The sequence below is a fragment of the Colossoma macropomum genome, unplaced genomic scaffold (genome assembly GCF_904425465.1).
Source record: "Colossoma macropomum unplaced genomic scaffold, Colossoma_macropomum, whole genome shotgun sequence".
In the NCBI taxonomy this organism is placed as follows: Eukaryota; Metazoa; Chordata; class Actinopteri; order Characiformes; family Serrasalmidae; genus Colossoma; species Colossoma macropomum.
In genome coordinates, this window is record NW_023494788.1 from 20910890 (window position 1) to 20934257 (window position 23368).

The window sequence follows — 23368 nt, forward strand, 5'->3', positions numbered from 1 at the left end:
TTGAAGCATTTTACATGAAATATCATGCTTAAATGATTTGCACATCATTGCATTTTGTTTTTATTTACATTTTTCACAGCATCCCAACTTTTTTGGAAATGGGGTTGTAATATGAATACCAAGGTACCACGACGAGAGGTTTGAAAATGGTTAAGCAAATGCATAAAATCACTACTTATTATATTAACATTATATGTATTTTTTTAATATTAGTATTTTGGGAGCAAACTGATGCTTACTGCACAGTGAATAGCTTTTTACATCTAATTTTCTCTAGGGGGCCTAAGACTTTTGCACAGCACCATACGTGCAACTTTGAACTTTGCATATTATTATAATAGTGTTGATCTCGCTCTCCCTCTCTCTCTATCTCTCCACTAAAACCTAAAGGAATGGCCTGGAGTGTTCTGACCTCATGCCTGTCTTTCTTCTGTAGAAAAAATATATACATTTACTCTCTACACCAATCAAAGCATTGCCATACTGAAGTTTGGGTGAATCATGCCTAAAGCCCCTCCTCCTTTTCTTTTGTGGTCCAGTTATGGTAATTGTGTAAGTTTATGCACCATAAACAGCCATGATTCATTTTTACTTAACTTTTTTTCCAGTCTTTCTTTATCCCTTAGAATCGAACAGGCTTTTGTTACTGTTCTTTAAAGATTCTATAATATGTAATATGTATAATACTAATATGTAAATTAGCTATGTCCTGATTGGATACCCTATGTTGGCCCTCAACTACCCAGGTCATGCCTGTATGACTAGCCTGTACACTAATACTTTTTATTGCTTTCTTGCTTCTTGTATTTAGCACTGTATTCTACACCCAGGGGGGATTCTGCACCTGCTCGTGTGTGCTCTGTGGGGACATGATTCCCCAAATGATATTTTTCAAAAAACATATAAGCTACAGTGCTGAAACCTGGCGCGCCATGTAGAGGACATCCTGGCCTTTCCAATGATACATCATTTGTTGAGGGTGTGTCATTCGCAACAGGAGTCTGCCTTTTTAACCTGACTGCCATCTCAGCAACCACATTTTTATAGGTGCAACTGAAGCAAGTAGTTGAAAAATATGCATTTTTTATTGATATGCATAAAAGTTTAATCACCTAACAGTACACTTTTTTGATGTCCTCTGTGGTGGACACTGGAACTTCACAGGTTATAGAAAACTGACTGAGGCAGAGGGAATTAAAGGATGGTCACACCCCAGTTAGAGTAGAAGCAATAACATGTAAGTATAACAGTTAAATACGTTGTTGTGATATTACTCTATCTATTTTTTTTTCTTTTTAGTGCTTTTTTTTGTACCGCCAGTATTTTAAGTTTTACTCGTACTGCTGAATGAGTGTATGCAGGCATTTAAGTTAGGGATCTGAGCTTTATTTAACTTCCTAATTTATAAGAAAATACCCTTTTACACATTGAAAATAAATCAATTCTCTTTCCTCTCCATTTATACCTACGATTCGCACCTATCATGGAACAGTTTGCTGCTAAACGACACCCAAAGTCGTACTGACTGGGATTTTGAAGACTGACAAGGTTTTTGAAGTTGTTGCTGATGTTGCTTGTTTTGGTCTGATACAGTATAGGAAACAAGAGATATGACATCAACATAATTACTGTGTAATGTCATGTTGTCCACTATAAAGGACATTACATTACATTACATTAAAAAAGTGTTTTTGAAAAAAAAAAAAACTTATTTCATCTGAAAATTACTGAAATTCTCAAACTTAAATTTTTCTGGGGAGAATATTCCTATACTTGGATCTCTCTCTCTCTCTCTCTGTCCACTCCTATCTCTCTCCATCCCTCCCTACATCTCTCCTCCCCTGCTCCCTCCCTTTCTCTCCCTCTCCTCTCTCTCCCTCTCTCTGCTCATTTCACCCGCTGTTCCCCACACAAGGCAGAAACATGGCCGCTACCCCCACCAGCCGTGTGATCGTGTACGGAGGGAAAGGAGCTCTGGGCTCGGCGTGTGTCCACTATTTTAAGTCTAAAGGCTGGGTGAGTGCGCGCATGGTTAGCTTCTGCTGTGCTACAGTTTCTTCCACACCTCCGCTGCTCCTGATGCCGGTTTCCTCAGTGCTGAATGAATGACACTTGTTGAATAGGCTTCTCATCAAGTTGTCGTCACGCTGCTGTGTTATAGTTTGGGCTGGTCTGTTGTTTTGTGTCGTCTAGTGGGTCGCCAGCGTTGACATCGTGGCGAATGAGGAAGCAAACGCGAACGTCCTGGTTAAAATCTGCGAGTGTTTCACCGAGCAAGCCGAGCAGGTAGGTGGACAGATTTTTTACCCACCCGTATTCCGACAAGCTCCGCCCTCTTGTACCAGGATTGGCTAGTTTCTTCTTGCTTGCTGCGCTGGGATTGGCTAATAGGCCATACTCACAAGCTGTCCACCAATCGTATATGCGAACCGGTTGTTCAGTTTCATTGCTAGTGGATTTGTAGGCTACTTTTCTAAGTATTTTGACACGATAATACATGTTTTAGAAGTATTTTTGTGTGGACATTAATCTGTTATGTACATTTTACATTAAATACTACATATTTAGTTAATTTTGGATTTAATTTCACACGTCTCGTTTTCAAGCTTTTGCATTTTATTTTTAAACTTCCCTTCCTATGTTGGTACGTGCTGGATGTACTAAGAGGTTCCACTGTAGTTTTATATGGCAGAGTTTTTGACCTGATACTTTATTCAATTTGTTTTCTTTTAGTTTTTCTCTTCTTTTTCTTTTTCTCTTGGCTTCTTTTACTCCTACTGAAGCTAGCATTTAAATGAAATAACAATACATTTACTAATATATGGTTTTAGACAAGACTATTCACCTCTAGCCAATCATAGAAGGAGGTGGTTTGCTGCTAGCCAATCACAGCACAGGAGGTGTAGTTTTGTCAGAATATAGGTGGGTGGGTGAGGCCTAACCCTGCCTGCCACTGCAATTTCCTGCCTTGTATTGACACCAAATGTGTTCCATGCTCACAATCACTTTTCATTATCTGTCCTATTGTGTTTGCCATCGACATGCACAGCGTTATAATGAATCTGGATGGTGGTTTCGTAAAATCCATGAAAACAAATGTGTTTTGCCTCTCTCATCTGCTTATGTTTTGTCAGTATAGTCTGTGATGAATTATTTGTGTGCCCACAAAGACAGTCAAAATGCCCTATTGTTTAAACCTCATTGTAATGAATTGTCAGCGTGCCTATAAGGCCCAGCGCTATCTGATGTGTGTTGCCGTAGGTGACATCGGACGTGGCCCGGTTGCTGGGGGACCAGAAGGTTGATGCCATTTTGTGCGTGGCTGGAGGATGGGCTGGAGGAAACTGTGGTGCAAAAGGTCTTCGCCAGCCATATGTGTCTGAGCTTAAACAGCACAAACAAGTGTATATAGACCTGCTGTGATGGTACCTTTAGCTGTTAAAAGTTTTTGGACGCACTTTTAATCTACAGCTCCACACTCTTATACCTATATAATTCACTTATTACTTTCATAAGAGTTACTGAATTATTAATAATGGTTACTGTATAAGAAGTCTTAAGATTTAGGTGTAAGGGGGTTAACTGGTGCCTCTGTTTGGGTAGTTGGTACGATGACAAAAGCATTACCTTATAGTAACACTAACTGTTCGTCTTCTTTCTATTTGTCCCTTTTGCTCTTTCTGCCTTTGCAGACCTCTATAAGAACACTGATTTGATGTGGAAACAGAGCGTGTGGACCTCCACCATCTCCAGCCACCTGGCCTCTCATCATCTGAAAGCAGGTGGCCTGCTCACCCTGGCTGGAGCCAAAGCTTCACTATCTGGAACTCCAGGTGCCCATAATTTCAAGTTACATTGTACTTTTCTATTAACCTCTGTTAAATTACAGCATGAGCTACATGAAGCATTGTGTTACAGTTAAGGGGTGTTGTTGACCATTGTTGAGTGCCTAAATCCCACTTAACTATGGCAGAATTATTATAATGCATGGCCTTGAATGGCTTATTGTTTGCAAAGCAATGTGACAGTCAAAAGCCATGTCATTAGTAAGCACTCATGGTCTGCTGGATAAGGAGAAGAACTTTCAGTCACCTGTCATTTATATTGCAGTCAATTCATTAACATTTTTGAAATCTGTGTCATATAGTCATGAACATATAATATATCAGTATTTAATATAGAAACCTGCACCTCATGAATATATTTTCTTACCAAATTCATACTGCAATGATCACGCTAGTTGTGTTAGCATGAAGCTAACGGTGCCATGCTTTCATTTTTGACACTGGGTTTAACACTGGAATACTATAGATGTTACAGTTTTACTAGGAATCCTTCAGCAAATACTTTAATTTAAAATCTAACACAGAATATTAATATGGTAACCTTTAAGATTGCCTTTTAGCTTTTGGCTGAGTCATTCAGCCTATTTGTAGCTATTAAGAATATAATTTACCAAAAATGATTATGTAGGGTCTATTTCGTACACTCTCAGAAGAAAGATAAGAAACTGCCCCTGGGACAGTGCCCCTCTTGTCACTGGGGTGGGACCCTCAAGGGTACATCTCAGTACCTTTAGTCAGGGAACATAACTGTACCATAATCCACTGAAATGATATTTTCTAAGTTGTACTGACTCCACACACCCCGTCTCGTCTCCAGGCTTTTTATTTTATTGTTCTGTTTTAAAACATTCAGTTATGAAAAGGTACAAATATGTATTTTTCACCTGGAAAAACTTATTTAAGATGCAACCACTGTTGTACCTTTGAGGAAACATTTACGTTGTTTGTACCGTGATGAACAAAAAATGTACCTGCACAGAACCTTTATTTCTGTGCACTGTATTCGGGGTATTTACTTCAAATCCACACTGATGTCTGGTACCTATCAATATGCGCAGTGGTCCAGATAACTGCGCATTAATACATGAATCAGTTGTTGAGGCAAAGGTGTGCGTATATTGAGTATTTTACAATGGCTTTGAATGCAACCAGTCACATTTTAGAACTGAAACTGCCACTTATTTATCAGTTATTTACATGATACAACATTCCCTGAAACAACCATGCTGCTTGATGTTTCAGCTATTGTGTTCACTAGTAAGAGAAATAAAATAAGGAAGATAAAAACTTCTAATTCAGATAGTTATTGATTTGCAGGACACGTATCAGATGCATATAGTAGTATTCAGTGAATATAGTCGCCAGCTTATTCAGACTTTGACATTTGAGGAGCTTTGGCTTGCAGCCGTGTTACCCATACAACTCAAATAAAGTGACGCAAGAGAGACCGCTCTGAGTCAAGAAACCTCCTCTTTACACCAATACACGCAAAATAAATTTTGATGCAAGAAAAATCTAACTCATGAATGGTTCCCCAGTCTTTCAGCATCAGTCAGCAAAAACAGCTCTCTAAATTATTTCATCTATGGTTTTAAAGTTCATGTACACTCCCAAATCTGTCCACAACTCTTGTTTAAATAACTATGAAATATACTCTTTCAGCTTCCATTGTATTGATGTTTTTCCTTAGTGAGGTAAAATCAGTAATTGACATTCATTCTTACACAGCATTAGATAATGTGGCAGTTATTAAAATACACCTGTGCTTCAAAATTAAAGTGACTGCAAGGTAAACCAGCTGCTTATGGGATAGTAGTGTCTGACATGCCAAATTCTGACACCTGATTTTTCTAGTATTTCTATAGAAATCTGGCTTTATTTTAGACCAAAATGGTGCTCTAAAGAGGGGGATTACTGCATTCTTCATCTCTCCATGTAACTACACACCTTGAAATAAGGTTATAGGAACAACCTTCAATTCATGTCTGGGCCTTTACATTATGTGGAGGTTTATGAATGTTTATAAAGGTTCTTCGCGCTTGCATTTACATTTACAGACATTATTCTGTAAATGAGACGTTCTGGCCCCAAACTATCAGTTAATATATCATGTATTGTATTATGTAATATTCTGTAGAGCAGCATTACATCCCTCAGCATCAGCAGTTTAACAGAATTCACAATTTTAGATTTTTTTTTTTTTATATTTTCATCCAGTTCTCTCATTACAATATCCAGCATTGCACAAATACAGCCATTGAGAGTAACCCCACTGTGATGAAATACACTAATGTAATAACTTGCAGATGTGATATTCATGTGATATGGCTATAGCTATGTATAAGCTAAATACACTTCAGACTGAAGTTATAAAGAGTGTTTCAGCCTGGGCTGCTTCTGCAGTGGGGTAAAATACAGGGCAACCAATCAGAACAGACGTCATTTACATAAATTTCAAAGACATAGTAACAAAGTAGCCTGTTTAATTCTAAAGACTAAAGAGAGGTTAGAAAATGGTCATTTAAAAATGAATTATGACTGTTTTGGTGCACAAACCACACAAGTGGATGAAGGAAAATGTAAAATATGAGCCTTTTTTTGACAAATGATTGCAAAGAGAAAAGAGTAGAGCCTAAAAACCACCAGTTCCTATGCTCATAGATGCTGAACGTACTAAGTTCCACTACAGTTCAGTAGGGTAGCTACTTTTACGTCTACTCGGGTGATTACTTGACCCTCTTGTCCCCTTAAATCTGGCCCATGTGGCTCTAAATCTCCTGAACACCCCGATTAGAGCAGACGTCATGTGATGCTCTAAGAACAATACCTCATGTAGCCTGGAGCCTACCCAAAACCCCCTCATCAGCACACCAGCCTGAAATAGCCTCCCTGATTGGTTGCACTGCTGGGAGGAGACATGAGTCAGCGTTTTTGTGCTGCACATGTGGACTCTGCTCTGGAGTGCTCGCTATCTGCCCACTCACCCGCCCGACAGTGATAGAGACGGGGAATGCCCTGCAGCCAAGTGTAGTAGCTTTGATAGAACATGATGGAAATCTCCATTTCGAGTGTTTGATGTGTCCTCTTCAAAGACCCGTTAGGTGGGAGAGGAGATTGCGGGGGGGCTGCCAAACGTTTTTGACAGGCCTGTCAACTCTCACAGCTGCATGGAGCTACACACACTACCAGTCACGCAACAGCAGCTCAGCTGCAGACTGTTTGCTACAGACAGGCAGGTGGTGAAGTCTAGTGGTACCGTGGATGTGGGGATTATGATGTTATTTAGTGTTATCATGTTGAATTACATCATATTATGTTGCAGTGCTTTTCTGAGCATTTCTTGGATGTTGTTAGTGTATAAAGAATTCTGACCATGTTTCATTGCAAAGTGCAAAATGAAAGAAAAAAGAAATATCATGATACATATCAGATATGAGGTCAAGTATCATCATGATATGAGATGCGTGAAGATGTTTTAAGTCGAAGGTGATGAATTTTTAAGCAGTTTGATGTGACTGTTGACACTTAATGTTCTGCCTTTTTTTTCAATGTTTACATTACCAGGTTGAAGTGGCACAAATCAGATTTTTTGCCCTAATGTGACTCAGATCTGATGTTTTCAAGGCTGTATGGACACACAAATCTGGTCTTTTCAAATCCGACCTGAGCCAGTTTGGCTACGTTCACATTACAAGCCTCATTGCTCAAATCAGGTTTTTTTTCTCAAATCCGATCTCTCTGACATGATGGTTCACACTCATTAAAGTAAATGATTCAAATCTGTCATTAATGAGCGTTCTCATTAAGGTTGCATTGCCACAAATCGGAAACGTATCTGATCTAGGACCACATATGAAAGTGGCTCAGGTCGGATTTGAAAAGATCAGATTTGCGTGTTCACACAGCTCTGAAAACATCAGATCTGAGTCACATTATGGCAAAAATCGGATTGTGCCACTTCAACCTGGTAATGTGAACATAGCCTTTCATATGTGGTTCTAGATTGGAGACATATCCGATTTGTGGCCATTCGACCTTAATGTGACGCTCAGACCGGAATTCATATGTGTTTTTTTCCACTGCGCCTGCGCCATTATTCAGCGTTGCCATGGCAGCAGCGCCAAACAGAAGTTAAAGCCTGAAAACAGTGGAAAAGCAACACATCTCACCTTTTTCGTCTTTGTCTCGCTCTAATAATGAAGCTGAGAGCTGATCAGAGTTAATCTTCTCAGTGAAGCTCGTTCTGCTCGTTAGTTTGTTTGCTGATGATGCACGTGATTAATTCACGTGACGTTACTGAGCAGGATGTGAGCATGCGGGTCATTTCAGGACGCCGGTTTGTTCACATTAGTGACAGATTTGAATCAGCTACCTAAACGAGTGTGAACCATCATGTCAGAGAGATCGGATTTGAACAAAAATCGGATTTGAGCAACGAGGCTTGTAATGTGAAAGTAGCCTAATGTAGCACTTTTCATACATTTAAAATGCAACGCAAAGTGTGTTACAGTGCTGAGTAAAAAAAAAATATCCAATAGGGAAAAGAAAAGAGAGGAATACAACATAGTCAAACGTCATCTGGTAAATTGGGTGAATTTCATAAAAATAAAATAAAACATGCAACTGCTTAAGATGCAAAAACAATAACAGTGAAAGAATAACCGCTAGAGATCATCATCGCTGTTATTAAAAGATTGCTTAAATTTCTAATCGTAAAATAATTTTAAAAATGTATGCTACACTATGAAAACAAAAAAAGAGTTACTGGTTTTTTATATGACAGTGACGCACAATAGCAGTTATTAAATAAGTGTATAGTAATCTAAACAGAATAGAGGGAACCCAGAGTTTCGATATTAGTGATGTTCATAGATGCTCCTGTAGTGATGTAACTTGGCACTTTATCATTATTATGTGATATTACATATTTTCATAGATAATTCATCTTTCATTAACTGGTTGTTTTATTTTATTCCAAGATTCTCGTTGGCATGTTAGTGATGCATAAACTCAGCTGGTCTTCTGCCGGCATTGCTTGCTTTATAGCAGATAAAACTGCAGTCAAACAGGGCTCGGAGAGTTCGCACTGAGTTTAAACACCCTTATTGATAATTTAAGCCTTACCTCGAGCGGCAAAGCATGTGAGCACACTTTGACCCATTTTGATCCTGGCTTTAAAGCCTAAGGTCAAAATGAAGCTGCTGAAGGTCTTCAAAGGAGATCCTGGGGAAAGCGGCTACAAAGTGCTACACCACCCCTCGTTCTCATTGGCTCTTTCTCTGTAAGTGGTTTTGGGGCGTCTGGCGCTGGAGAAAATATTCTTGTTCTTTAAAGTAGAGCTTTTCCCCCCCCTTGTAAAGATGCTTGATGTTGGTTATTGATTCCAGATGCCAAAGTCCTAAACATGTAGAGAGTTGGAGCTAAGATCTGTGGATGAAGATATACAGTCCAAACACTGCATTTTCTAAGTGAAAATAAGTTAACACATCCTCTACAGAGAACACACTTGAGTATGACATTTTTCCAAACATTTTAGTGCACAATTTATATGCTTAATTTATTTATTTGAGTTTAACATGTTTGACAAAAATTGAACATATGAGTGTACAAAACAAAGGGCCATAACTTTTGCACATGCCACATTTTTTGTTTTATTTTTTGTTAATAAGTTTTATTGATTTTCCATCGTTAACATACAATCAACATTCTCTCCATATGCATAACACAAAAGGAAAATGGCCAACTTTATATACACCGATCAGGCATAACATTATGACCACCTCCTTGTTTCTACACTCATTGACCATTTTATCAGCTCCACTTACTGTATAGGTCCACTTTGTAGTTCTACAGTTACAGACTGTAGTCCATCTGTTTCTCTGCATACTTTGTTAGCCCCCTTTTACCCTGTTCTTCAGTGGTCAGAACCCTCATGGACCCTCACAGAGCAGGTACTATTTGGGTGGTGGATCATTCTCAGCACTGCAGTAACACTGACGTGGTGGTGGTGTGTTAGTGTGCGTTGCGCTGGTTTGAGTGGATCAGACACAGCAGTGCTGCTGGAGTTCTTAAACACCTCAGTGTCACTGCTGGACTGAGAATAGTCCACCAACCAAAAATATCCAGCCAACAGCACCCTGTGGGCAGTGTTCTGTGACCACTGATGAAGGACTAGAGGATGACCAAACTGTGCAGCAGCAGATGAGCTATCGTCTCTGACTTTACATCTACAAGGTGGACTGACAAGGTAGGAGTGTCTAATAGAGTGGACAGTGAGTGGACAGTTTAAAAACTCTGTTTAAAAACTCCTGCAGCACTGCTGTGTCTGATCCACTCAGACCAGCACAACACACACTAACACACCACCACCACATCAGTGTTACTGCAGTGCTGAGAATGATCCACCACTCAAATAGAACCTGCTTTGTGAGGGTCCATGGGGGTCCTGACCACTGAAGAACAGGGTAAGAGGGGGCTAACAAAGTATGCAGAGAAACAGATGGACTACAGTCTGTAACTGTAGAACTACAAAGTGCACCTATATAGTAAGTAGAGCTGATAAAATGGACAATGAGCCTAGAAACAAGGAGGTGGTCACAATGTTATGCCCGGTTGGTCAGTTGGTGTGTGTATATATATGTATATATGACAGGATGACAGTGATTACAGAGTCTTAACATAGTTAATGGCATCAGTCCAATTTTTTTTTCTAACTTTGTATTGAATGTTTTATTGTTTTTAACCAATAAGTTAAATTCAGTGAATAAACAGTAATTGTGCAATAAAATATGCAGAAGTGCGTTCTCTGTAGAGGATGTGTTCTCTTATTTTGTTGATTTTCCAAGTAAAAATATGTTATTTGTCCAGAGGCACACAAGCATACGACTGTATATGCACAAATACGTCAGTTACATGATTCAGCTTAGCTAAGTTCGGTCCTCTCTGTACTTTTATAAACTGAATTAGGATAAAGAGTGTCCTTGTTGTCGACCAGGAAGAGGGTTATAGCTTTGCGGCAAATTTGCCCAGTTTTCCCCTTTACCCCAGGTAGGCTAGTCAAATGTACACTGTACTTTGTCCATTTTTACATATAACAGTATGACAGGCAGTGTCAGACACCACATAACCTGAGATGATGTAACAACTCAACACAGTTTGAGGCCACTGTACGAAGACTTAGGCCCAATCCCATTTCACCCCTCACCCACTGCGCATTCACGACTAGAGGTAGGGTGTCCTGATTTTTGTTAAAATAGAGGGGTAGGGCGAAGTGTTAGGGCTACATGGCCCTCGAAACAGAGGTTTTCCGAGGCACAATCCAAATAAAGTGTTATGAGAAAAAAAGAAAAACTGGCAAAATGGCCACACAAACGACCAAAGAAACCCACAAATGTGAGTGTTTTCTCTGTTAAAAATTATGATAACCATTGTATTATTTTAGTTTAATGTTGTTTCTATGTATTGTGGTCTTTTTCTTTATTATAAACATAAAAAATCGCTGGAAGTATCCTGATGTCTCAGTAGATAGCTAGCTAAATTTCACATTCCACCTTAAATGGTGCAGAAGCTATATGTAACTATATGTTCCACAAGGTGGAACACGAAATTTCGAACAAGAAGCTGGTGAATAGCTACATTTCACAGAAGAATTAGGGGTGAGTGATAATAAATAACCCCCCACCCCCAACCCTTTTTTGAAGGCATATGATTCCCTTAATTACACCAAAGACCAGCAGTGAGGTTGCTGAACTTTACCCTCCCCTCCTATCACTGCAGACTGGCAGGGTCACCTACAGAGCACCGCTAGTGATTGGGCCTTAGACACAGTTTGCATGCTAACCTTGTATTTGTAAGCTACATTAGCGTCCAGTGCAAAACTTCAGAAGCAAACTTCAGACACCAAACATGTCTTGGGCTGATTGAGTAAATTTGGGGTAAAGGGTGGAAAACTGTGTAGATTAGGTTTTTCAGAGAAGTATTTCTTTGCGAAGGCTATTCAAAGTTCAGGCCTAATCTCCTATCACTGTTTATGGCAGGACGATTCTGCCGGTCAAGAGCAGAAACTGTTCGTAAGGGTCAGGTGTGCGTGTGCTTTTACTACTAAGAATCTGCATGTGTGTTTGTTATTGTTACATTCTTGTTATCCTGTCTTCTACAGACATCACATTAAATGCCTGTTAGCTGTTCATCAAAGCAACAGCTGTTGGTTTTGAGGCATCATTGTCTTTAGCAGGTCTTTGATTAATGGTTTATCAGCTGTAGCGTTTTATACGCCACACAGCATTAATGCCCGATATGCAGTATTGATAAAACACTAAACTGCCAGTTAATTAGAAGCACCGACTTTGTACCTGCACTCATTGGCCATTTTATCAGAAACACCTACAATATAGGTGCACTTAGTGGAGTTCCGATTACTTACTTTAGCCCTTCTGTTACTGCTGAATGTATCATCTACCCTTCATCCTTTCATTATTGGAAAGAGACCCCCACAGGCCACCATGGACCCAATATTATCTGGGTGGTGGACCATTCTCAGCACAGCAGTGACACTGCCATAGTAGTGTGTGTCATACTGGTGCATTGTTGGGGTTTTTAAACAGCACAGTGTCAGTACTGGGTTGAGAATATTTCACCAGTCAAAGGCTTGTGAGTTGATGCTTAAAGGTGCAGTCTGTAATATTTAGGAAGGTCTATAAGCAGAAAAGGAATATATTATACAAAACCATGTTTTCATTAGTGTATAATCACCTGTAATTACAAATCATTGTGTTTCCTTTACCTTCATTTGTATTGAGCCGCCGTGTTTACTACAGTAGCCCAAAGCGGACAAATCAAACACAAGTTCTAAAGAGCACCTTTCACATTTTACATTGAATTTGGTGGCACTATAGCACCAAGAGAAACACGTAGAAAGAAGAAAGATCAGTGGTTGCCACCGTTGCTGTGTTGTGAGAAGTTTGATAACCCAAATTTTGACAAATGGAGGATGATACTTAATATTTAGCACAGAAAAAAGCAAGAGAGGGTGAATCCTTGTCCTGAAAGAAGCGAGAACATTCAGAAGTGAGACAGCAGACCACTTTAGGTTCTCCTACACGCTTGGAAAGGGAGGGGTGAGAGGAAGGTATTCAATTGATTTCAATCTGCAGTCTCACCACTAGATGCCACTGAGTCTTTCACACTGCACCTTTAATCATGCTTAGTCAAATAATAAACTAAAGTACATTTAGTAGATTTATGTTTGTAGTATATATTCGTCTTTACTTTGGCCACAAACCTGCAATTTATCTAGTTAGAAAGAATGAAATTTAGAATTACAAGTTTTAGCCTCTGAGGCCATTTTTGCCTGAGGTCATGGTGTCTGTATCTGCTTAGCCTGATGCTTTTTTTCCGAGTCTGTTTTGCCTGAGATCCAGTTATACGCGAGTCTTTTGAAACTCAAAGCCGTCTTGTCTATACTGTAACATACGTGGCTTTTTTGTACAGGTATGATGTCAGCCTGCCACAAGAGCATACACTGCTAGCTATAGTTTGCGTGAAATAAATCAGTAAATAAAAAAACTGTTTTTTAATTGGCCGTTGAGTGAGTTTACTGTCACTGGAGGTTCTTACTGCAGTAACTCACCTGGCACAGGCCTGTATTAGTATCTGGTCAGCGCCTGTGCTGTGACTGTTCGTTTCCATTGAAGGACAAAGTAGATGAGAGTTTTTCTCTTTCCTTTTCTCTCACTCTCTGTAGGTATGGTGGGCTACGGCATGGCCAAGGCTGCAGTGCATCAGCTGTGTCAGAGTCTGTCTGGAGAGAACAGCGGGCTTCCTGCTGGAGCCGTGGCTGTGGCCATCCTTCCGTAAGTTTTTTTACCCACTCCGCTTATCCAAGTTTCACGATGAGTCAGCATTACGGCTGGTACTGATCTGGACTCACATCTGTTCACCAGAGACGGCTTGACTCTGCACTTTTCTATAGCGGCAGGGCCCTGAGGAGCGTGAAATCTGATTTTAGAGTGCTCTCTGCTGTGTCTGTATTTGTGCTGAATTGGTTGGTGCTGAATTAGATGCTTTGTGTCAGTATTCATTTTCAACCGCTATATTGAAAACACTGTAATTTAAAAAAAAACAACAGACTAGATGTTTTAGAAAAGATGGCTGATTGAACTGAATGCTGTAAAAACCACATATTATTCTATATTGTGAATCAAAAGGTTTAAATCAAATTAACACTATTTTCTTTAACCACAAATGTAGTTTATTCACGGTTTTGTCCAAGGAGGTGGTCATAATGTTATGCCTGATCGGTGTATATTTCATACGCTACCCTGTGTTCCCTCTGCCTTTAAGTGTGCATCCCTGTGTAGCATTTTGTACCTCAGTATTCTTTCAGTGTATGTCTCGACTGATTGATTTTCTCTTGTCTGTGATGAGACATTTCAGCGTCTGTATTCTTGTCAAGGTGCATGACACACATTTCCCTGCAGTCTCTTTGCGTCAGCTGCTTGTATTGGCTGCAGCGTTGAAAGGGCAGACTAGTCTGACGGCGCTGCCTCAGGCTGCTCCGCTCTTCCAGAGCTTTTCCCAGATAACCCCGTTATGACGTCATCTTCCAGGGTTACCTTGGATACGCCGATGAACAGGAAATTCATGCCTGACGCAGACTTCAGCAGCTGGACACCGCTGGAGTACATAGCCGAGTGAGTGCACAGCTCTCAAAGCCAGACTTTAACGTGGCCCACTGATATAGTACTGCATCTTGTCTTATCTTGGCAGTAAGAAAACACTAACACTAAATACACAAACATTAAAGGAATAATTACAGCATTTTCAACCCAATTTTGATCTGCCACATCTACAGCTTAGCTGCTGTATAAATGCCCAATAATGGGCACCTGCCCACTGGCTTCTATTATAAACATAGTGGGAACCGACTGGTTTTCTGTTCTTTTGCTGAGTACAGGTTAAAATAATTGGCTGTTATAATTGATCATGTGTGCCAGATAGGCAATACAATATAATACAGTTAATACAATGAATTATGATGTGATGGTTGGACCAGGCAATACTTCGTTAAGTTAAATTAAGTGCGCTGCTGGTTGAATTTAACAAATCCATGCAACAGCAAAAAGGGCCTGGGTTTGATTCCCTGGCCAGGGTGCTTTTTGTTTGTATGTTCTCCCCGTGTCTGTGTGGGTTTCCTCCGGGTGTTCTGGTTTCCTCCCACAGTCCAAAGACATGCAGTCAAGCCAATTGGACATGCTAAATTGCTCCTAGGTGTGAGTGTGTGTGTGTCTGCCCTGTCCGGGGTGTCTCTTACCTTCTGCCCAGTGGCCGCTGGGATAGGCTCCAGCACCCCCCACAGCCCAGAAGGGTAAGCGGCTTAAATAGTGTGTGCGTATTGTTACTTATTCCTAATGATATGCACACATTTGAAGTAGTTTTAAACAATTTTCTTACTTTTTTGCACAGCGCTGTAATTACTGTTGGAACCTCACAAATTTATTTGTTCATTATGAATTTATAGGCCTGGCTGATTAGGCAGGATGTTGAGATTAAAGGGAGAAGGGTCCACATTGCTTGGCTGAAGAGGTATGATTGCCAATGTTGGCCACAAGGTGGCAGTGATGTTCTTCCAGAGTGCTGGCACATTTAAGTGTGGGAAGCAGGAAAGGAGGCAGCTGCTCAGGTTAATCTGCAAATGACAGTAGATCTTATCAGACTATTTTGAGCATAATTCTCGTTTTTGAAAATCTCTGGTCAGATATTATCAATCAAAGTCTCAGAATCATTTTCAGCACAAATGACCCCAGCTGGATGAAATTCTTAAGGTCTTGAAAGGAAATGTGTCTCAAGACTTTAGGTTGTTATACTGCATCTCCAGATTCAGCTTACATTAAAATGTTGAGGTGACTAAAATAACACAGGGTTAGATATGTGTTTAAAGGGGAATTCCACCAGCTTTTCAAAATTTCTGCAAAGTGAAATCATTCCCAAGTAAACAGAGTGTAAAATGCTGCACTCTAGAGAAACTTACAGACCCCGAATTGTTCACCGTGGTGGTGATGTGAACCCGCCGTGTTTAATGCCTCTAAAAGCCACATTAAAGAAAACTATTACTTAAAAAAGTTTGCTTGATACTGTTTTATGATAGTCTTGCAAAATTAAGTTCAGGTTTTTGGCAAACAGCATCAAAAGTAGACCATTAGGTTTACTCTTATGGTACTATTATCAATTACCATATTGTCACTGTTGAAACAAATCCTCATATTTTTCTTAAAACTAACTTTACAGGTGAAGCAAAAAATATGCTTAACTTTCAAAGTAAGATATCTAACAGGATATTTTCCATTTGGTTAAATGATATACAATATACATACTTTCAAATTATGCACGGAAATGGAGATACAAGGTTTTGTCCCAAGATCAATAAACAAATATCAAATATAAACAATATATGTAATCATGCGCAGGTGAGCTGATCATTGTGGATAGCAAAAAAAATGGCAAAATAAATATAAATATAAATACATTCAGCAGGGCTGCATGATATGGATAAAAAATATTATTGCAAGTATATTGCATCATATTATGTTTTTGAAACATAATATGATTTATTTTCTAAAGATACTGGAGAATTAATAATGTGATGTGGTTGAGGACTGACCTGCATTATTTTGACCAAATTATTATTAATGGATTAATATGAGTACCACAAAATACCCATAAAAACATGAATCTCAAACTGTGATCAGTCAAGATGCTCACAGCACGCAGTGAAAAGCATTGATTGGCTTAGAGAGGTTATTTGCATATTGCAGCCTTCTGCAGTATCAGTATTACAAAAGCCAATATCACGATAACGATTAACATTACATGTGTTGTGCAGATTCAGCATTAAGGAACAAAAATAAAGATGCCCAAAAAAGGGGGTTCTTTGGAGTGATGCAGTACCGAGGCTTTTCCTAGAACTGTTCACCTGAGCCAAGAACCATTTAGTAACCTTTACTATTAACCCTTGTGTGGTGTTGATGTGTTTGTTACTCAGTGGTCTGGTGGACCCACCGCATGATTGGTTTTTTAAATCAATACAGCCGTAACAATTTCTGTAAAAATACCAGATATTTAAAATATCCAGCGTAGGGTTCTCCTTTAGCAGCTGTAGCTAGTCAGCAGCCTGTCCATGTTGTCCACCCTCACACACACACACACACACCTATACAAACATATACACACACACAGACACACACACACACACACACTAACAGTAGGCCATATAGGAGGAGAACAGAGTGCGGTCCCACAGACCCCAACACCACACAAGGGTTAAAGGGCACATTTTGTGTTCATTTTCCTCACTTTTTAAAAAAATAAAATATGCAGCATAATTCAATGTGGCATATAACACTGCTGACATTTCAAAACATACAGTACACTCTCCAGTCCACACAGTCCATATCTGGACACTGAGCTGCAAAAGCATCCTCTTTTGGTTTTGTGATGTCACAAAAAGCAACATATTTATATATCTGCCTATTGTGCCTACAGCAGTTTAGCTCCACCCATTTACTCTAACATTATAGGGAGTGTTTCAGCCTGGTCAGCTTTTTGAATGAGGCTCAATACAGGGCAGCCAAACAAAACAGAGCTCATTTACATATATCAGTCTTAAAGGCACAGTAACAAATAAATATAAGGGATAGAAAGTTGGAAAATGGCAATGTAAAAAATAATTTTGACTGATTTTGGTACATAAAACCCAACTTAATGCTGTACGTGGACCTCAAGGGAGAAAAATCAAATGCAAAAAAAGATGTAAAATATGGGGTCTTTAATGTTGTAGACTAAATGACTAATTCTACAGAAATGCACAAACAGCATGTCAGAACCTGAGAGATCAGCTAAGCAGAGCGCTGTACGTGCGGCCGGCCGCTGTGAATGAAGTGGTCCAGGCTGCTGGGGCTAAATCTCCCCTGCCAGTCTGCACAGATTAGATGGGGATTTGATGCAACTTTGTAATCCCAGAGGAGGACTGGCCGAAACGAACCCGCAGGGATTAGCGAGGGAAAGGATGAGAGATGGAGGAATATAAATAGACCGGGTGCTGGAGGGTAATTAATACAAACACTCAGACCCTCAGTCTGCTGTTGGTGCACTGAAGGTTTAGCGCAGCATCGCTGTTTCTCTTCTGTCAGCTTTCTAGAATCTTCCACAGCGCTCAGGGCTTACAACTGCCTTCAGTGCCACTTTCTATTCTCTTTCTCTCTCTCTCTCTCTCTCTCTCTCTCTCTGTCTCTCTCTGTCTCTGTCTCTGTCTCTGTCTCTCTCTCTTTCAGTTTCTGTTGTTCTCTCTCGTTCCTTCACTCTGCCCATTCTCTTTCCATGTCTCTTCCTTTCTTTCTCTCTCCTACTCTGTCTTTTTCTTTCTTCCTATGTTACTCTCTTTCTGTTACATTGTCCCCCTCTGTCCATTTCTTTCTGTTTTCTTTTGCCTCTCACATTCTGTCTCTTTTCCTCCTTTCTCTCTTTCTGTCTCCCTCCCTCTCCTTCTCTCCTTCTCTCCTTCTCTCTCGCTATTTGTTTCTCTTTCTTTCTCCCTCTCTCTCTCTTTCTCCCGCTCTCTTTTTACCTCTTTCACTGTCTCTCTCTCCTTCTATTTCTCCTTATCTTTCTCTCTCGCTCTTTCTTTTCTTCACTCTCCTTTCCTCTCCCTTCTTCTGTTTTTCTACCTCTTTCCACATTTGTTTCTCTCTTTTTCTGTTTTCTCTAACTCTCCCCTTCGCTCTCCTTCTCCCTTCTTTCCTACTCGCTCTCTCTTTCTCTCTCTCTTTTTCCTCTCTCTCCGTCTCTCTCCTTCTGTATCTCCCTCTCTTTCTCTCTTTTTCTCTTCTTTCTGTCTTGTTCCCTGTCTCACTCTCACTCTCTCTCTCTCACCCTGTCTTCCTCTCTCTTTCTCTCTGTCTTTCTTGCTCTCTCTTTCCTTCTGTTTTTCCTCTATCCTTTCCTGTTTTCTGTCTATCTCATTTTCTCCCTTTCTCTCTCTATATCTCTCTCTCTCTCCTTTCCTCCCTCTCTCTGACCCTCTTTTCCCTTCTCTCCCCGTTATCCTCTTCTTCTCTCTCACTTTCTCTCTCCTTATTTTTCTCTTTCGCCCTATCAATCTCCACCTACCTCACTCTCATTATCCTGCTCTCTCTTTCCTTCACGACTCCACATCATTTTCATTGCACTCTCACTCTCTCACTCACTCACTCTGTCTCTCTCTCTCTGCTCCAGAACCTTCCACAGCTGGGCCACTGGGTCAGGGCGGCCAGCTTCAGGCAGTCTGATCCAGCTGGTGACGACAGGAGGAAAGACAGAGGCCACGCCGGTTCAATAAAGACACCAAGCGAAGGAAAGGAGAGAAAAGAAGGCAAACATTTACCATTATATTTTGCTGCTGAACAGAAAGATCAGAAAGATAAAGGCAAGAAGGACAAACCAACGTGAAGCGAGATGAGAGATTTTATCCATACAGCCTTACAGTGTTTGAACACAGCGCCCCCTACTGGTAAACCTATTCATGTCTATGTCGAAAGGCCTTTACACACTTTACATGTTAATATTAATTTGAACATTAATATAACTGACATTATCATGCAGACCAAATGAGATTCTTCAGATGTTCGAAGATGGAATGGTATTTTTTTTTGCCCTCTGTTTGATTTGAACTCTCAACATCAACTAACTTGACCAATCACAGTTGCCTCTGGTGTTGACATGGGAACAACCAAGATGACCCATGGCTGTGTAAAAGCAGCTACGACTTTTCAACAAACGTTAACTGTCTGAAAAAGTTTCAGTGGCTGTTTTCACAAAACATTACTAGTGAAGTTAAATGCGTATGGAATCATTTCAAAGCTGCACACTTAAAAAAGAAGGTTCTTTAACGGTTCTTTTGTATAGGCAATGCATGCATAAATGGTTCTTTGCATGGTGAAATGGTTCTTCAGGATGATGTAGAATGCGTTGTGTATGGTTCTGTATTAAAACTCTTTGTAAATGTTTCTACATAGCACGAGAGAGGGTTCTCATGTTGTTACAACCTTCATAACAAACATCGTAACAATATCAGGACCTATTTGGTGCTATATAGAACTATATACGACACATTCTCCATCAATCTAAAGAACCAATTCACCATGTAAAGAACCATTTAAGCATGTAAATGACTCTATGTAGATCTCATGGTACTAATTACTTTTAGAATTGCCTTTACTAAAGAACCCTTGAAGAACCATCTTTTTAAATGTTTATAATTTTGCGTTTAAATTTTGCATCAGCTGAAACTTAAAAGGTCTAAAACTCAATTTATAATAATGGATTCTTTCACTTGCAACTCAAATATTTCCCCAAAGAGGGTTTAAACAGCTTAAAATAAAATTTAAGGTCAAAATTCATGTGTTTTACGCAGCTCCTGACTGAGGGAGTGAATCTGTTCTACCTTCTCTTTTCCTAAATGCAATATAGCCCACCCAGCATCACTGATGGCCCAATTTTTGCCCCTTTTAAAGGAGAAAATTATATTTTTTGTCACTTGAAGCTCATTTTTTCAGTTTTTCAGTGAGCCAACACTCAGCAAAATTCCAAAACTATTGTGCCGCATTCATTTTTGATGCAGAAAAGTCTTTTTTTCCCCAAATATTTCACTTTTTTGGCATTGTTTATTCACATCATGTTCAGTGTGTAACTGCCTTTCTGCTTGATGCAGTTAGTCGTTGTTGTGGGTTAATCTTAAAGACACACAAACTGTGTTGTTTACATCACCTTAGTTGTGTGGAAACTTCTTGAAAATGGATTTTCATGGCTCTTGAAATTGCCTTACCCCCTCATGATTAGAGTATGAGTAGAGCAGTTATGGTGATTCTAATTGACCTGTCTGTGCTCCGCCCACAAACAAGCTCTGTCGTTGGTACTGTTGCGAGGTTAAACTGTACAGAACATTTGCAGGAATCCCATTCAACCCAATGATAAACTGTAGCTCACCCAGCTTTTGTTAAAATATCTTCATGTAGAGTGTGTTATTGTTTTCAGATGATATTTATTTTGCGTGATGAATCAGCTAGACATGTAATAAAGCTGAAATTAGCATGATGATAAATTTGTCATTGTTCTTTCCAAACTGCCTTGTTTCAATTAGCTACAGCAGCACAGTCCAGCTCAGTAGCAAAGCATTTTAAACTGGAAGCTCAATGTTACGAAGCCTCTAAGCAACATGTGTGTAGTTTCTCATTAGATTTGTCTACAAATAGTCAGTTTTCTATAAATCTAGACCAACTCCACAACAGTAGCTCAGTAGCTTGTGGGCAGAGCATGGATTGTTCAATTTCCAATAGGTTCTTGCATCTAGATTGTAGCTTTAATAGAGCTGTTTACAGATATTATTTCACAGATAAAACCCTAGAGGAGCATCATTGTTATTCAAAATGTACAGTACAGCTTTCCGAAGCAGTGGCCTTAGTGTCTGTGTGTGTTTCTGTGTATGTTACTGTGAGAGTGAATGAAAAGTTTCACAGTGTTGTCCATCAGAATTGTCCCTGTACCTTCTGGCTGTGTGTTCCAGTTCCATTAAACATGTATGACTCGCTCTTGAACAGTAAAACATTTATTGCTGTCCACTATTTGCTTCCATTGTCTCTATTTCAGAAAGCTTGTCTCTGTTATTTAAACGTTTGAGATAGAGATGTGGAATGTGACTGAAGGTGTTCGACATCTGTATGTAGTCGAGTCCGAGGACCGAGACCAGCGCCTACCCCTTGTTTTCGAGTGTCACCTCGGCCATTTGAACTAAGTTACAACGGGCAGTGGTTGAAATCTTCCTCTAAGAAATGGGAACCTCAAATAATAAAGAGCATTACTTTATTAACAGGTGGTGCTCTGTAGGCGACCCTGTCAGTCCGCAGTGATAGCAGAGGATGGTAAAGTTCAGCAACCTCACTGCTGGGCTTCAGTTACATTTAGGGCATCATATACATTCAAAGGAGGGGGGCAATTATTTATTATTGCCGCCCCTAATTCTTCAGGCATATGAAGCTGAAGTCAGCTATTCGCCAGCTACATGTTCGAATTTTCCTGTTCCACCTTAAATAGAGCAGCAGTTATATTGTGGTGCTTCAAGCATCAGTACCGCTGTACTATTTAAGGTGGAATGGGAAATTTAGCTAACTAGATACCGAGATATTAGCATACTATTAGCAATTTTTTTATGCTTGACATGATGAAAAGGACCATAATACACTGAAATGACATTAAACTAAGATAATACAATGGTTATCATAATTTGTTAACAGAGAAAATACTCACGTTTGTGGGTTTATTTGATCGCTTGCGCAGCCATCCAGCCGTTTTTTCTCATAACACTCCGTTTGGAGGGCCATGTAGCCCTAACCCTTCGCCCTACCCCTCTATCTCAACAAGAATCAGGACACCCTACCCCTAGACGAAACGGAGGGGTAAGGGTTAAGTGGTAGGGGCGAGGGGTGAAATGTGATTGGGCCCAGGAGTGGACGAGACAGAGAACAGACAAAGATTTTTTTCGGAATATGAAAATGACAAGATTTCAGTAAAACCATTACGTTCCGCCCTTAGGGGATGTTTGAGCTTTGGAACCAGTAAACATCAAGAAAAAATAATACTCAGTTAAGCCATTCTGGAAACGATCGATTAGATCCTTAACCAACAGATTTTATTTAAACATGTACGACAGTAGTTTTCAATCTGTGGGCAGCAGCCCCCCAGTGGGCCCCGGTGGTACTGCATTTTGTTTTTTTTGTTTTTTTTAAACTTCATAATTTGTTACCATACAAATATTTAACCAACATAATTCAAATATGACGAATATTGTTGAATATTTGCAAAAATAAAACATTATATTTACATCAGGTTCATTGATTGTTCTGCCAAAATGTTCACTATATATTAATGTATTCAATGCAAGCATAACCAAAACGAAGGAAATGCAGCAGTTCACATGTGTGGGAACTGTAAATGAGTAACTACCACTCTGGGCTGTTTACTCAGGTGTCTTTTCAAATTAAAAGCTTTTGTGGTTGTTTGTGTGGGCCATGAGTTGCAAAAGTTTGGGTACCCTGATGTGAAGAAAGGACATTTATTCTGTTTTTTATTTTTCTATTTTGTTGATGTTCAGTAATAACTTCAGTAATAAGTTTCCATTTACTTCAAACGGAGGCCTCAGACTTGACTGGTCTCGATAGACTTGCCCCGACACTGAGACAAGACCCAGTCCAAATGAGGTTGAGACCGAGATGAGATCAAGACCACAAGTCAAAAAAGTATTTTATACTATATATATATGTGTATTTATATATTATTTTTCAGTATTTAGAGTGTTTTTATTGCTTTTGTTGCAGCTTCTGTCCATTAGTTTCCATTAGTTTTTTAAAGAAATCTGCAGGGATATTTTCCAAAGTTCAGTTTCAGAAGTTGGTTGCATTTTCTGCTTCTCACAATCCAAGTAATCCAAACATGTTTAG

General features: G+C 39.7%; 1 protein-coding gene across 1 annotated transcript; it reads left to right on the forward strand.

Moving 5' to 3' along the window:
* The first annotated feature begins 1857 nt into the window (after nt 1-1857).
* Nucleotides 1858-21494, forward strand: qdpra (quinoid dihydropteridine reductase a). The gene is made up of 7 exons (XM_036568783.1): nt 1858-2016; nt 2194-2286; nt 3262-3358; nt 3693-3833; nt 13588-13696; nt 14453-14536; nt 19113-21494. Exons 1-7 carry the CDS (start codon nt 1924-1926, stop codon nt 19213-19215), a joined length of 720 nt encoding a protein of 239 aa, XP_036424676.1. The 5' UTR covers nt 1858-1923; the 3' UTR covers nt 19216-21494.
* The last annotated feature ends 1874 nt before the right edge of the window (nt 21495-23368 follow it).

Excerpts from the sequence above, each read along its gene's own strand:
- qdpra (XM_036568783.1), top strand. The coding sequence starts at position 1,924 with ATGGCCGCTACCCCCACCAGCCGTGTGATCGTGTACGGAGGGAAAGGA. Across the intron at positions 3,834-13,587 it reads TTCACTATCTGGAACTCCAG|GTATGGTGGGCTACGGCATG; the intron begins GTGCCCATAATT and ends CACTCTCTGTAG. Across the intron at positions 14,537-19,112 it reads CCGCTGGAGTACATAGCCGA|AACCTTCCACAGCTGGGCCA; the intron begins GTGAGTGCACAG and ends TCTCTGCTCCAG.